Raw genomic sequence first — 16397 nt, forward strand, 5'->3', positions numbered from 1 at the left:
GCATACAGGTCCTTAACATCTTTGGTTAGGTTTATTCCTAGGTATTTTATGGTTCTTGGTGCAATTGTAAATGGGATCAATTTCTTTATTCCTCTTTCTGTTACTTCATTATTGATGTATAAAAATGCAACTGATTTCTGTACATTGATTTTGTACTGTGCGACTTTGCTGAATTCATATATCCGTTCTAGCAGTCTTTCAGTGGAGTCTTTCAGGTTTTCCATGTAGAGTATCATGTCATCTGAGAAAAGTGAAAGTTTGACTTCTTCTTTGCCAGTTTTGATGCCTTGTATTTTATCTTGTTGTCTGATTGCTGATGCTAGGACTTCCAACACTGTTAAACAACAGCGGTGAGAGTGGACATCCCTGTTGTGTTCCTGAAAGCTGAGAGCTGAGAGCTTTCCCCCATTGAGGATGATATCAGCTGTGGGCTTTTCATATGTGGCTTTTATGATGTTTAAGTATGTTCCTTCTATTCTGACTTTCTTGAGGGTTTTTATTAAGAAACGATGTTGTATTTTATCAAATGCTCTTTCTGCATCTATTGACAGAATCATATGGTTCTTATCCTTTCTTTTATTAATGTGATATATCACACTGATTGATTTGTGAATATTGAACCAGCTCTGCAGCCCAGGAATGAATCCCACTTGATCCTAGTGAATAATTCTTTTTATATGATGTTGAATTTGATATGCTAGTTATCTTGTTGAGAATTTTTGCATCCATGTTCATCATGGATATTGGCCTGTAGTTCTCCTTTTTTGTAGTTCTCTGTCTGGTTTGGGAATCAAGGTAATGTTGGCTTCATAGAATGAGTCTGGAAGTTTTCCTTCAATTTCTATTTTTTGGAACAGCTTGAGAAGGATAATTATTAACTCTGCTGTAAATGTCTGGTAGAATTCCCCAGGGAAGCCATCTGGTCCAGGACTCTTATTTGTTGGGAGATTTTTAATAACTGATTCAATTTCTTCACTAGTTATGGGTCTGTTCAAATTTTCTGTTTCTTCCCGTTAGAGTTTTGGTAGTGTGTGGGTGTCCAGGAATTTGTCCATTTCTTCCAGGTTGTCCTGTTTGTTGGCATAGTTTTTTTTATAGTATTCTTTGATAGTTGCTTGAATTTCTGAGGGATTGGTTGTGACAAATCCATTTTCATTCGTGATTATATCTATTTGGGTCCTCTCTCTTTTCTTTTTGAGAAGTCCGGCCAGGGTTTATCAATTTTGTTTATTTTTTCAAAAAAACCAACTCAATTTCATTGATCTGTTTTACTATTTATTTTTTTTTATTCTGTATTTTTTATTTCTGCTCTGATCTTTATTATTTCTCTTCTTCTGCTGGGTTTGGGGTTTCTTTGTTGTTCTGTTTCTAGTTCCTTTAGAACTTTAGGTGTACTGTTAGATTTTGTATTTGGGATTTTTCTTATTTCTTGAGATAGGCCTGGATTGCAATGTATTTTCCTCTTAGGACTGCCTTTGCTGCATCCCAAAGGGTTTGGATTGTTGTATTTTCATTTTCATTTGTTTCCATATATTTTTAAATTTCTTCTTTAATTGCCTGGTTGACCCATTCATTCTATAGTAGGATGTTCTTTAACCTGCATGCATTTGGAGGTTTTCCAGACTTTTTCCTGTGATTGATCTCAAGTGTCATAGCATTGTGATCTGAAAGTTTGCATGGTATGATCTCAATTCTTTTATATTATTGAGGACTGTTTTGTGACCCAGTATGTGATCCATCTTGGAGAATGTTCCATGTGCACTTGAGAAGAATGTATTTTCTGCTGCTTTAGGATGCAAAGTTCTAAATATATCTCTCAAGTCCATCTGGTCCAGTGTATGATTCAAGGCCATTGTTTATTTATTGATTTTCTGCCTAGATGATCTATCCATTGTTGTAAGTGGAGTATTAAAGTCCCCTGCAATTACCACATTCTTACCAATAAGGTTGCTTATGTTTGTGATTAATTGTTTTATATATTTGGGTGCTCCCATATATAAATGCATAAACATTTATGATTGTTAGCTCTTCCTGATGGATAGACCCCATAATTATTATATAATGTCCTTCTTCATCTCTTGTTATAGTCTTTATAAAATCTAGTTTGTCTGATATAAGTATGGCTACTCCAGCTTTCTTTTGACTCCCAGTGGCATGATAGCTGGTTCTCCACCCCTCACTTTCAATCTTAAGGTGTCCTCAGGTCTAAAATGGGTCTCTTGTAGACAGAAAATAGATGGGTCTTGTTTGTTTGTTTTTTTTATCCATTCTGATACCCTACGTCTTCTGATTGGAGCATTTAGTCCCTCTACATTCAGTGTTATTATCGAAAGATACGGGTTTAGACTCGTTGTGCTATCTGTAGATATTTGCTTCTAGTGATGTCTCTTGCCTTTGTGGTCTTTGCAACACTCACAGAGTTCCCCTTAGGATCTCTTGTAGGACTGGTTTAGTGGTAATGAATTCCTTCAGGTTTTGTTTGTTTGGGAAAACTTTTATCTCTCCTTCTATTCTGAATGACAGGATTGCTGGATAAAGGGTTCTTGGCTGCATAGTTTTCCTATTCATCACATTGAAAATTTCCTGCCACTCCCTTCTGGCCTGCCAAGTTTCAGTATATAGATCTGCTATGACTCTTATGTGTCTACCATTGTAGGTTAAGGCCCGTTTATCCCTAGCTGCTTTCAGAATTCTCTCTTTATCTTTGTATTTTACCAGTTTCACTATGATAATGTCGTGCAGAAGATTGATTCAAGTTACATCTGAAGGGAGTTCTCTGTGCCTTCTGGATTTCAATGTCTGTTTCCTTCCCCAGATTGGGGAAGTTCTCAGCTATGATTTGTTCAAGCACACCTTCAGTCCCTTTTTCTCTCTCTTCTTCTTCTGGAACTCCTATGATACAGATATTGTTTAGTTTCATTGAATCACTTAGTTCTATAATTCTCCCCTCATGATCCAGAATTTTTTTTATCTTTTTCTCTGCTTCATATTTTTCCATAATTTTATCTTCTGTTTCACCTATTCTCCCCCACTGCCTCTTCAGTTCTCACTGTCACCTCCTCTAGTTTATATTGCATCTCATTTACAGCATTTTTAAATTAATTATGATTATTTTTTAGTTCCTTGATCTCTGCAGCAATAGATTCTCTATTGTCTTCTATGCTTTTTTTCAAGTCCAGCGATTAATCTTATGACTATTATTCTAAATTCTTGTTCAGTTATATTGTTTGTATCTGTTTTGAGCAATTCTTTAGCTGTCATTTCTTTCTGGAATTCTTTTGAGGAAAATTCTTCCGTTTCATCATTTTGGCTAGCTTTCTGTCCCTTATGTGTTTTAAAAGCTTGTTATGTGCCCTGCACCTGCGAGCACTACTATATTAAAGAGGGGTCATACACGGTCCAGGGCCTGGCCCTTCCGGAGGTATTTTTTGGAGAGTGTTGCTTGCTCTCTGCTGTTGTGACATTGGTTACTTTATCTCCCTACTCGTAGTGATGTTTTGAACCCTCCACTAAGTGTGCTTTGATTTGTTTGTTGAAGTAGCCCTGGAAAGGAAAACAGACAAACAGAAAACAAAAACACACAACCCCACAAACAAACAAACCTCAAAAACAGAAAACCAGAGACCCCAGCTACAAGTAAACAACAGGGTGGAGGCGATGCTGATGGAAGAGGCCTTATCCCATACAAAGAAAGAAATGACAGGGGTGGGGAAAAAGAAAAAAATAAAACTTGATCAGACAGAGAAACTATACGGCTTAATCCAGAGAGAGAGAAAAGAGAATAAAGGAGGTGTGAAACGTGGATCGAGAGAATGGATTAGATATGTCTGCTTAAACAGACCAAAGACCAGAGTAACCAGACTAGAGGAAGGGAGAGATAAGGAGAAAAGGAAGACTATATCTATATAATAAGAACCGTCCAAGAATTAGACCAGGCAATGCAGCAGCGCTGGTCTGGAGGAGGGGCCTTCCGGTTCCTCAGCATCTATTCCGCTCCAGTAGATACACAGTTCCCAGACGCGGATGGGCGTGGCTTGGCATAGGCGGCCCCGCCTCCACTGTGGGCCCTGCCGTCCCATCCCTGAAGCCCCACCTTGTTGGTGATGGGGAGAAAAATGGCGACACCCCAGTCTCTCCTCCACCGACTGATATCCCAAACCACACTGATCCAGCCGTCCTCACTGTACCGCGGGTGCAAACGAGGTGGTTTGTCTTGCCCACTCCTGTGCCTGGTGCTTGGCTGGGGTTCAAACTCCCTCCTCCGGCAGATACTGGGGAAATGCTGCTCTGCACCGCCTGATATATGGTCCCCTGCTGGCAGGCGCAAGCAGGCTTTGTCCTGTCCCACAGCTCTCCAGGGAGGGGATCGCTTTCTCCTACTGGGGACTGCACCCCTGACCTAGCCACTGAACCCGGGGCTGGCTCCTCTCCTCGCCAGGTGCGCAATCCCAGCAGCCAACTCCAGTCCGGAGAAAGCTCCGGGAGTTAGAGATTGGATCTTTCTCCATCCAGGTCCAAGGTTTTTCTCTTGTCCAGATATAGTCCTGTGCTTCCCCAGCTGCTCTTTCTCTTTCCTCTTCTCTCCGCAGAAAGGGATCCCTCCCCTCCGTTCATTTTCTCTCTCCCAGCTCGCAATCACGCACCTAAGGCCCCTCAGATTGTCCCAGTGGGTCCCTGGAAGCGACTGTCTCTTTGTCTCCTGGACTCTCAGAGTTCAAAGTCCGTTAACACTGCTTTCTTTGAGAGAGGAGGGAACTTTGGATCCTCCTACTTCTCCACCATGTTGGCCCCTCCTTTTCCAATACTTCATGTTTTGAATATGACTTTATGGGGCAAATTCAGAAAGTTCATCTAAATTTGGTTATTTGTACTTATAAAATTAGAACCTTCCTGGTGCTTTTTGGCCACTGTGGTCCAAATTTATGAGGTTTTGGAGTGACAGTGGGATTCATGGGGTCTGGAGCCGATGGCCAAGAAAGAATTCTTGAAGTCGTCTTTGGTGCAAAAAGGTGATTTTATTAAAGCATGGGGACAGGACCTGTGGGCAGAAAGAGCTCCCCAGCACACTTAAAAAAAAAAGAGTTATACCTAAGTATTTATTCGTTTTTTGAGCTTTATTTTACGTGACATTTTTAACGTTTTGTTTTCCAGTTGTTTAATTCTAGTATATAGGAATATGATTAATTTTTACATGTAATTGTGAACCCTGAGACCTTGTTAAATTCACTTATTAGTTCTAAGAGTTTTTTTTTTTTTTTTAAATACATTGTTTAGGATTTTCTGTGTAGACAATCATATTGTCTGGGAATAGTGAGGTTTTATGTCTTCCTTTCCAATCTGTTGTTCCAAACACGGTACTGAATAGGACCAGTGACAGCAGACATCCTTGATTTGTTCTTAGTCTTGGGGAGAAAGTGTTCAGTCAATCTTTTGCCATCAAATATTATATCAGCTCTGGGTTTCTTCTTCCTTTTAGGTGTCCAGTATCAGGTTATGGATAATTCCTTCTATTTCTAGTTTACTGATAACTTTTTTCATGAACAAATGTCAAATTTCTCAAATGCTTTTTTCTGTGTGTGATCATGTCATTTTATTTTAAAATTTATTTATTTATTTACTTATTTATTTTCTGAGAGAGTGAGAGAGAGAGAGAGAGAGAGGGGGGCAGGGGGGATGTGGAGAGAGAATCTTAAGTGGGCTCCACTCCCAGCATGGAGTCTGATGCAGGGCTCTAGCTCATGACCATGAGATCATGACCTGCTTAACCGACTGAGCCACTCAGGCACCTAAGTTCAAAATATTTTAAAACTTTTCTTGAAACTTTGTCTTTAACCCATGAGCTATTTAGAACTATGTTGTTTACAGCATGAATGTGCTGAATACCACTGAACTGGTCACTTGAAAATGGTTAAGATAGTAAGTTTTAAGTCATTTGTTTTTTATCACAACTAATAAGAAATACGTTGTTTAGTTCCCAAGTACATGGAACATTTTCATTTATCTTTCTATTATTCATTTTTAATTTAATTCTGTCACGATCAGAGAACATACTTTGTATGATTATACTTATTTGATATGGTTCAAGGTTTATTTTATGACCTAGACTATGGTCTCTTTTGACAAAATTTCCACAGAATGTGAAAAGAGGGTGTATTCTGAAGTTGTTGAGTGGAATGTTCCCTACGTCAATCACATTGGTTGTTTATGGTGTTGTTCAGTTTTATACTTTTGATTGTTTTCTGTCTACTTTTCCTATCAATTACTGAAAGAAGAGTGTTGAAGTTTCCAGCTATAACTGTGAATTTGTCTGTTTGTCCTTCTACTTCTACTAGTTTTTCTTTATGAATTTTGATGCTCTGTTGTGAAATGCCTACACGTTTCGGGTGCTGTGCCGCCTTTAATGATTGTGCAACATAACCTGTTCATTCCTGGTAATTTTCGTTGCTCTGAAGCCTGTTTTTTTCTAGGATTAGTAGAGCCACACCCAGCTTTCGTTTGCTCACTGTTAGCATGGTTTAAATTTTTTCTACCTTTTTCTTTTAATCTGTCTATATTATTATATTTCAAGTGTGTGGCATATAGTTTGGGTTTTTTCCCCCATTCTGACAATATGTGTCTATTAATTGGGGTATGTGGACAATTTTTATTTCATGTAATTTTTGATATGGTTGGACTTAGGTCTACCATTTTGTTATTTGTTTTCTCCTTGTTCCCCCTTTTTTGTTCCTCTGTTTCTCTTTCCCTAACTTTTTGTGGATTATTTGAATATATTATAGTATTCAGTTTAAATGTATCTGTAGTATTTTTTTACTATCTCTCTTTGTCTTCTTTCTTTAGTGCTTGTCTTAGGGATTACAATGCACATACTTAACATCCAACTTAGAATTAATATTTTGCTACTTCAAATGGAATACAGAAAGTTTACCTCTATGCAGTTTCCTTTACTCTCTGCTATTTTTGTTGTAATATTCATAGTATTACATCTAGTAATATTTTTCTTTCAACCATCATACATATGTTAAGAACTTCAGAAAAAATGTAGTCTATTTAAAAAAATATTTATTTAGAGAGAGAGAGAAAGAGAGAGAGTGAACACAAGAAGGGGCAGGGGTAGAGGGAGAGGGAAAGAGAATCCCAAGGAGGCACCACACTGTCAGCACAGACCCCAAAGTGGGGCTTGATCCCACTACCCTGGGATTATGGCGTGAGCCAAAATCAAGAGTAGGATGCTTAACTGACTGAGCTACCCAGGTGCCCTGAAAAAACATACTCTGTTAAGGTTGTCCAATTATTTACCATTTCTCTTGGTCTTTCTTCATTCCTGAAATACCATGTTTCTTTCTATTACTATTTCCCTCCCATCTGAAAAACTTCCAGTGTTATTTTTTGAGAAAATCTCATGACAAGAAATTCTCTTTGTTTTCCTTCATCTGGGAACATATTTCTTTTGTCTTTATTTCTGAAAGATATTTTCCTGGATATGGAATTATGTGTATTTCTTTTCAACACTTTACAATTATTGTTCCTTTAGTTTCTGATTTCTCATGAGAAAATCCACAGCCATTCAAATTGTTGTTCCCCTGTATATAGTGTGTTTTTTTTTTTCCTCTGGCTGCTTTCAAGATTTTTTTAATTGTCTTTAGAGTTTAGTAGATTGACTGTGATGTTCCTGGGCACATATTGCTTTGTTGATTTTGTTAAGCTTCTTAAATCTTTAAGGGTATGTATTTCACCAGATTTAAAGAAACAATGGCTAAAACTTTCCTGAAAAATTTTTTTTACACTACACTCGTTCTCCTATTCTTCTGGAACTCCTACAATAGGATGTTAGATCCTTCAGTATTATTACACATGAGTTTGAGGCTTTCTTATGTTGAAAAAAGAAAACTTTTTTTGTTGTTCACATTGGGCAATTTCTGTTGATCCATCTTTCAATTCATGGGCTCTTATCTCTTTCATCTTATTGTTTTATTGTTCTCATTTAGTGAGATTTTTAAATTCATTATTGTATTTTCAGCTCTTAAGTTTCCATTTGACTCTTTTTTTACTGCTTCAGTTTCTTTACTGAGACTTTCTAGCTTTTCATTCATTTCAATAGTATTCACCCTTATTCCTTACCAGTGTGGTTACTAACAGCTGATTTAAAGTTTTGTCTGATAATTCCAACATCTATGTCATCTCAAGCTTCTCATCATCTATTGATTATCTTTTTCTGTGTGAGATATTGAGATTTCTCTGACTTGTTCTATGCTAAGTAATTTCAGATTGTGTCTGGGACATTTCGAATGTTGTGAACTCTAGCTCCTGTTCATGTCTTCTGGAGAATGTTGATTATTTTGCTTTAGCAGGCAACCAACCAGGTTAGGTTCAGTCTGCAAGGTCTTACCTACCTTCTGTGGACAACATTTCCAGTATTAGTTTGGTTTCACAGACTTGCCAGTGCGATTTGATCTATTCTCTATTTGCCCATGAAGTTGCCAGTATAGGGTGGTAGTTTCTCCTTGAGTTCAGTTCTCAAAGCCTTTGGAATGTGGTTTAGGGTCAGATCCGCACATGCACAGCTAGCTCAGAGTTGAGCCCAGAGGTTGATACATCATCTGACGTTCTTAAGTCTCCTCCTCGTCATCATCTCCCCAATACTTTATGGCTCTCAGGGGCCCCTTCCTTCTCCTCTGTCTAGGAATGTGAAGCGTTAGTTTCCCTGCCATTTCACATACTTCTCACCACTGCATCTGTTTCTGGGGCCAAGCAGGAAAGGAAAAAGAGGGACAACAGTAGTAGGAATTTGGCCTATATTCTTGGAACCATGGTTATTTTGGTTTCAGAGGATTGTCTTCTCCCAGGATTTCAGGCACCTGCCTGGCCACTGCTACTGCTGTGGGGTTGCCTGGAGGCTTGCTGAGAAAGAATGAAGAAGTCTAGCAAAGAAAATCCCAGGGGTTCTCCTCCGTGTTCTATGATTTGCAGTGGCCTCCTTTCCTGCTCCTCAGACCAGAAACAGAGATCTTTTCTTGGTGCTCTGTCCTTGTCTGCACATGGTGCCCATTTCAGTTTTCAGACTCCCTATGAGCCATACCAAGGAATGCTGGAGGGAGAAGCCCCAGGAAATAAACTCAATGCCAGTTGCCTGGTGCTTTGGGTTTGGTTTCCCTCTCTGCTACCATTTATGTTTCAGAGCCATCAGAGAGCTGCTCGTGTGTCCTATGTGAGTTTTGAGTTGCATTCGGTGGGTAGGACAGAGTAGAGCATGCTTACACCATCTTGAAGGGATCCGGAAGCCCTTGTATGTGTGTGTTCAACATAAACCGAGAGTGGCTCCATCTCCTACAATGCCTGGAAAGAAGGGGAAAGGACAGGCAGCTAACTTGCGTTGAATATCAACTGTGAACCAGCCACAGCATCCTGGTGCACAAAAGCATTATTTAACGTCTCTCTGAGGCAAGAGCTCCAGTTTATGAGCTCCACTGTCTAGTTGGGGAAAATTCAGCTCAGACTAATTATTTCAAAGTCATATAGATAATTAGTGGTAGACTGAGGATGTGTATTATGGCCTGTCTTAGAAAAATTCAGAAAGGTTTGTGAAAAGCAAAAGACACTGGAAAACTCAAAGCTGATACCCTGCTCCCCCTTCTCTCTGCAGGATGGATGAAGGGGACGCTGTGATCATACACCCCGGGGTCCTGTGCATCATGGTGAGACTGCTGCCTCGGTTGTACCATGAAGACCACCCCCAGGTACTTGTTGATGAACACACATCTTTGTCTTTTTCACATGACTGATCGTTTAAACTCCTTCCGGCCAGACCGTTTTCTTTTTTGCTTTTGCCCTCAGTGCCCTGCATTAGCAGAGCCGCCCTCGCAAAACACCTTCCGCAGGGGAGATTCAGTATGTCTGCGACCCTTGACTGAGTTCTGCCCCCCCCTTCCAAGGCCATTTAAAACAGGTCATTTCTTCTGGCAAAGTGACCTTCTAAAAACAACAGCCAAACAAAAACTAGTTGAAATGATTCAACCTTCATGAGGCAAGCCCTGGATGCTAAGGATGGTTCTGGGCCTTGGGGGGCTCAGCAGTCCTTGCCTCCCATCCATTCATCCGTCCTGTGGATGTTGGCTGTGATCCTGGCTTGGCGCTCTGTGGAGGATATGCCAGGCTGACAAGATGGAGCCTGTCCATGGATCCTGCATCCATCATGGGGACCAAGAAGTGGTACCAGTGCAGACAGGCTAAATAAATAAGCTCACAAATAAATATACAATTACCAATTATGACAAGTGATAATGAGGGGAAAAACAGGATGCCGAGAAAGAATAATGGGAATGGAGATGGGGGAAGGCCTAATTCAATCTAATTTAGAGGAAGGGGTGGAGGTCAGGGAAGCCATCTCCTAGATGGTGACATTCAAGCCGAGCCCTGAAAGATGAGTAACAATTAACCAGGCAGGAAGGAGTCTGCTGCAGGCGGCTGGAGTGGGAGCAAAGGGGGAGAGTGGGGAATGTGTCAGATGTGACAGGCAGAGGAAGACTGGAGCCTTGTTTAAGTATGGAGTTCTGTCTCAAGGGCAGCAAGAAGCATCTCTCAAGGGAGCGGACGATGACTCTATCGGGTTTTTGTATCAGAAATATCTCTTTCGTCGTTGCGTGGGGAAGGGCCTGGGAATGGGGACAGAAGTTAGCGGGCCATGTCTGCAGTTCCACATTGGCGGTGGCTCAGGTAGGGTGGTGTCTGGGTCAGTGTGAAGAGAGAGGAGACATCGAATCACAGAGCCCCGAGATGAATGGGTCCAGGGAGCGGGAAGAGGAAGTCAAAGGCAACCCTCAAGTTCCCATCCTGGAAGAACCAAGGGCCCTATTGCAGAGTGAAAGGATGGAGCAGTAGAACAAGACAATTCTTGAACAAGTTCACTCCGTTTGTATGATAAATACTTTAGAAATTCTGAAGAAGAAACTGGAAGGGTTGAGGAAGACCCGGAGGATGCACGCTTTGCTTAGCAGCAGATGGAAGGAAGTGAGTGGAACGGAGCAACCAGGCGTGGTGCTGGACCCTTTCACGGCTTATTTGTCCTCACAGCAGTTTCAGCGGGAGTATTATTGTCTGTTTTAACCAGCGGGGAACCAGAGACTCAGACAACGTAAAGTGCTTTGAAGGATTCCCCGTTGGTGGACTTGGTATTAAATGTGGTCCTACCTGGCGACAGGTCTCCTGGTCTGTTCCCTGCACAGCGGTGGCTTCCTTGGGAAGAATGAGGGGCGGGGGTTGCAGGCCCAGCTTTTCTTTGTCCAGGACTTAAAAAGGAAATGATATGTTCTAGGAAGAAGTGACAACTAGGGGCGTTATTAGTCACAGCCTGAAAATGTCAATGACCTGGTAAAATACTATAAGTCCTCCGAAGTCAGTGAGAGAAGTAGAGTCAGGAGCAAAAGCCTTGATGTGTAAGGAAGGGAACCGTTTTCACTAAGGCAATTCTGTAGTATTTGATACAGGCTTAAAAAAAAAAAAAAAAGAGTGGGGGGCTGACCTGTTTCCATGGCTCTATGTCCCTTTGTAACTGGAATCATTGTTCTGGTTCTTATTCCTTTTCTGGGAAGTGACAATGAAATGATTATCAAACCAATGAATAGAGACACACGTCATAGTGACATGGAAGGCACTTTATATTTTTCAACATTTATGGAAAAGCAGCAGGCTGGGATAAAATGGGTCTGATTGTCTCTTTAGTTATCTGTTGCTGTGTAACCAACTACTGCCAAGTTAACAAACCATGTCATTCCTTCTCACGGTACGTGTGGGGTAGGAATTTAGACGGGCACGGCAGGGACAGCTCCTCTCTGTGCCACGTGGTAGCCGGTGGGATGGACCATTTAAGATGTCTTCTTTACTCATGCAACTGGTGCCTCGCAAAGCTGGTTCTGATGGCAGGGGCTTCCCGGGCTGGGTCACATGTCTGGGGCCTTGGTTTGAGCTGTTTATAAGATCCTGGGTTCTCCTCCATGGAGCCTTCTCCATCTGGCCTCTACCTGTGTCCTTCCAAGTGGACCCTCCAACCGGCCACATAGTAGCTCAGAGACCCCAAGGGCACAAAAGCAGAAGCTGCCTGCCCTTCCAAAGGCTTAGGCCTTGAACAAGGCAGCCTGGCTTCCACAGCATTGGTCTACTGGTCAAAGTGAGTCATAGGTTCAGCTTAGACTCTGTGGGAAGGGCCATATGCCTCCCGTACTGACGTGAGGGGTTGCATGCATATATATAGGACAGAAGGAATTATTAGGGGTTATCTTTTAAGACCAGTGCCTACTTGCCTTAAGCATTAACTGGTAGATAAAAATATTCGACCCCTAAATAAAATGTCCTTTAATTCTTTAAATGTCGTCTAACCATTCAGTTGTCTCAAGTGTGGGACTTTGCTTTCTTTACCTTGGCATTCAAGATTGGCCTGCCTGGAGCATTTTGGAAACTAATAGACACTCAGGGGCTATCTCTATGCTAGGCATGTTATTTCATCAATATTCGTAACAGCTCATTCCAGTACTCTAGAATCTCCCCATTTTGCAAGTGCTTGAGGCTCAAGAAAGTTCTGTGGTCATGGGGCTGGTGAGGAGAGGTCTGGAACTCACTCCCAGGCCCCAAGTCAAGAAGTGCTTGATGAATGGGTCTCTCATTCTTTGAAGCTTTGGCAGAATGTAGGATCATGCATTCTTAGCCTTGTACATTTTTCCAGGTGCAATAGCCTCATTGTGAGGATGTCTGGCTTCCTCAGCTATATTTCCAACCACGCAATGTGCTTGCAATGAGAACAACCAAGCCAGTGGTATGAGTGGCCTTAGCAGTCAGGCGGTTGCTGGTGATGTGTTGTGCGAAACTCCACCCCAGTGATGACCCGTGACGTGAGACAGAGCAGAAAGTGGCCTATCTCTCATCTCCTAGGGCATGGAAATTGTATGGATGGACCTGAGTTTCAGATCCACTCTGTGAGTTGTCACATTAGTGCATGGAGTGGGCTCTACTCCTCTGTGATGGCAATCGGACGTATTAAGTGTGCAAATGAGAGCTCCATTTGTTAGGATTCTTTTTCTCCAGTCAAGTCACAATAAGTAATTTAAGGAGAAGTCTAATTCTCCCTCACTGTCTCAAACATGCAAATGAAATGTAGTAGTGCGTTTTCTCAAATATTTGCTGCAGATGCCAAATCAGCTATTAAAAGTTGAATAATTACAGTAATTAATTTCTGGAAGGGGGGGGTGGGAAACCTCATAACAATCAATAGAAGAGCAAATCAAATGAGAAACGAGACCACACAGGAAAAAGCCAGAACAGAAAGGGCTGCAGGACTGCATCTTTAGTGCAGGAAAGTGCAGTAGATGGCAGTGTTACGAAGAGGATGGAATGTGAGATCCCCCTCTCCCTTTAGGTGGGCCTGATTATTCCCAGCATTACACGTGTAGCCACACTCCTCAGATGATCTTCCTACCTCATGGGTGAGAAACTGATGGCTTTCCAAGGCACAGATGTCATTTCAGGGGTGATAGCTTAAATAACTACACATATGGGGTATCTGATTTATTTCTTTTTTTTTTTAATTTATTTTTCTTAACGTTTATTTATTATTGAGAAACAGAGAGAGACAAAGCATGAGCTTGGGAGGGGCAGACGGAGGAGGAGACAGAGAATCCAAAGCAGGCTCCAGGCTCTGAGCTGTCAGCACAGAGCCCGACGCAGGACTCAAACCCACAAACTGCGAGATCATGACCTGAGCCGAAGTCGGACGCTCAACCAACTGAGCCACCCAGGCGCCCCTGATTTATTTCTAATCATGGCCGCAGGAAATTGTTTTGCTCACAACCAAGAGGTGTCTTTCCCCCGACCCTCCAAAATGTTAGCACCATGAACTGCTCTTGGAAAGATAATCCGGTTGGGGTTTTTTTTGGCCTCCTGTGTCATCACCAGTGTTAAAATTGGACTGGGGGAATTCAGCTGTGACTGTTGCTGTCCTAAGCACAAGGCAGACATGGAGTCCAGCTCAGTTCTCTGGGGGTTGAGTTGGCCTCAGAAGGAAGCAACAAATTGGCAAGAAGACGTTTTCCCTTTCTAGATGCTCAGCGGCCTTAAGGGTCTCGTTGTAAGGATGTGGCTGTGGGCCAGAACTCTGACCGGTCCTGCAAGGGCTCTCTGGTCCCCAGCATCACTCTGCTTTCATCAGGACTGCCTTTTTCAGTGCCTAGTGGGGAGCATTTGCTTGTGCTCGTAAGTGTAACTCAGAGGGTGGGAAGCCAGATCCAGTTTCACAGAGGTGGAACTCAGATTGTGACGGAGCAGCCAATGGGATGTACGTGCGACTGTGAATAATTACTCACACCTTCTAGATGCTGCTGGGGATTCAGAGATGAATGTCACGGGAGCTCACACTCTGAGTCGAGGGTGGCTAGGAAGAGGAGTGTAGAAGACAGCAAGACCACACTCTCATGACTATAACAAAGGTTTGCCCACCGGGCCTCGGGACAGAGGGGAGGGAAAGCCACAGAGAGCTGGGGATATGGCTGGAATCTGGAGCCAGGCTTTAAAGAAATGGCGCCTGGGTGGCTCAGTTGGTTAAGCAACCCACTTCTGCTCAGGTCATGATCTCACCCTTGTGAGTTCGAGCCCCGTGTCAGGCTCTGTGCTGCTAGCTTCAGAGTATCTGTCTCATTCTCTTTCTCTCTCTCTGTCCCTCCTCCACAAATTCTCTCTCTCTCTCTTTCAAATGAATAAATAAATAAACAAACAAAAAAATACATGCCCATGCCAGCTCAGGTAGAGGAGGGAGGGAAGAGAAGAAGCTCATCCACAGATAGAAGCATGCGTGAAGATGTGTATTTGGGGACTTTGAGTCGTTCAGCTGGGCTAGGGTAGACCACGTGGGTAGAAAGGCAGTGAGTAGGGCTGCAAAAGTCAGCCAAAGCCACACCATGAAGAGCCCTGAATACCATGCTAAGAGAATTGAATTGTATTGGGTTACCATCCATCATCATCATCATCATCATCATCATCATCATCATCACCATCATCATCACCACCTGCACCACACTCTTAAGTGAACACCTACTGTATGAGAGTAGATTTCAAGCTTTGAAGACAGCAGGGTTTCAGATCTCAGCTCTGCCCCTGAACAGTCACACAGCTGTGGGAAATGACTTAACCTCTGTGACCCTTAACTTTCTTGGCTGTAGCGTGGGGGATAATAATACCTTCCTTGTGGCATTATTGTTGACGATTAAATGACGCAGTGCGTGAGCGCTCAGCACAGTGAGCAGAACATACACCGCAGCATGGGAAACACTTGCTAAGTGGTGAAACTACTGCTTTTAGTGGCTGGAAACTCCACAAGCATTTTATCTTTATAAGACCCCTGCAAGGTGGATATCAGTGTTCCCACTTTGCTGATGAGGACTTGAAACTTGTAGAAATTGAGCGACAGATTTAACATGGTTGCTAGGTGGCAGACGTCTGTGATGCCAGGCTCCTGGACCTCCAGCCTCTGTGCTGAGTGGCCTTTCCTGCGTGGACTTGGTAACCACAGGAGGCTATTGGAAAGCAACAACATGATCAGACCTGGGTATTAGGGAGACCTTGGTCAGTCAGTCAGTACCGCAGGTCACTGTTGGGTGCGTTCCAGATTCTACCGCCCTGGAAAAGTCCTGGGAAGTCTGATGGGACAGAAAAAAAGATCAGGCTCAGGGCTGCATTTGTCTATCAACTCTTTGTACCTTAATTTGGAAAAGCATGCCATTTTCTGGAATTAGCCTGCATTTCAAACACATTGAACTAATCATATGGGTTTCAAATAACTAAAATATTGACAGTGTTACTAGCCCTGGGTAGCGTTGTGTAAGAGTAGGCTATTTTAAAAGAGCCATTTCCTCCAACAAGGAAATGGGTAAAGTAGGAGTCTCATTTTGTTAAATTGTGACACATCAGAAATTCCAAATATGGTGAATTTTGGGTAACCTATGCTCTTTCCTACTGAACTCCCAAAGCCCCCGGTTTCTATTGTTTCAATCCTGGTCAAAATCCAGTTTTCTTTTTAGGGGAACCTCTTAAATAGAGCAAATAGACACAATCTCACATAATGACAAAGAGGATCAAAAGCAAGACACAAGGAATGTAGAATGATGGAGTAGAAGTTAAAGTTAGATGGGAAGACCTCTGGCCCAATTGTCAGGTAACCTCGCTTCTAGTCTTTTCTACCATCATTAGTTCCACGACTCATGTAGGCTACTTCCTGTCTCCACATCTCAGTTTCAGCTACTCAGATTTGGCCTAGATCACAGGGGTTGCAAACTCAATGTCTTGGGACCAGGGAGGTAAAGGAAATGAGTAGGTATACATAATAGGAAGTGTTGAGGCCTGTGGCTCTAGGGAAGGGTTCT

At 42.3% G+C, this 16397-nt stretch overlaps 1 protein-coding gene across 11 annotated transcripts in view; it reads left to right on the forward strand.

Annotated features, from left to right (window-relative positions):
* The window catches only part of WDFY4 (WDFY family member 4), a 309530-nt gene that overhangs the window by 81005 nt on the left and 212128 nt on the right, over nt 1-16397 (forward strand). For all 11 annotated transcript variants that reach the window (XM_042907733.1, XM_042907739.1, XM_042907736.1 and 8 more), the window contains one exon: nt 9641-9734. In XM_042907733.1, coding sequence (XP_042763667.1) covers nt 9641-9734 — 94 coding nt within the window. The remainder of the gene's footprint in view (nt 1-9640; nt 9735-16397) is intronic.

This window comes from Panthera leo, chromosome D2 (assembly GCF_018350215.1).
Source record: "Panthera leo isolate Ple1 chromosome D2, P.leo_Ple1_pat1.1, whole genome shotgun sequence".
Classification (NCBI taxonomy): Eukaryota; Metazoa; Chordata; class Mammalia; order Carnivora; family Felidae; genus Panthera; species Panthera leo.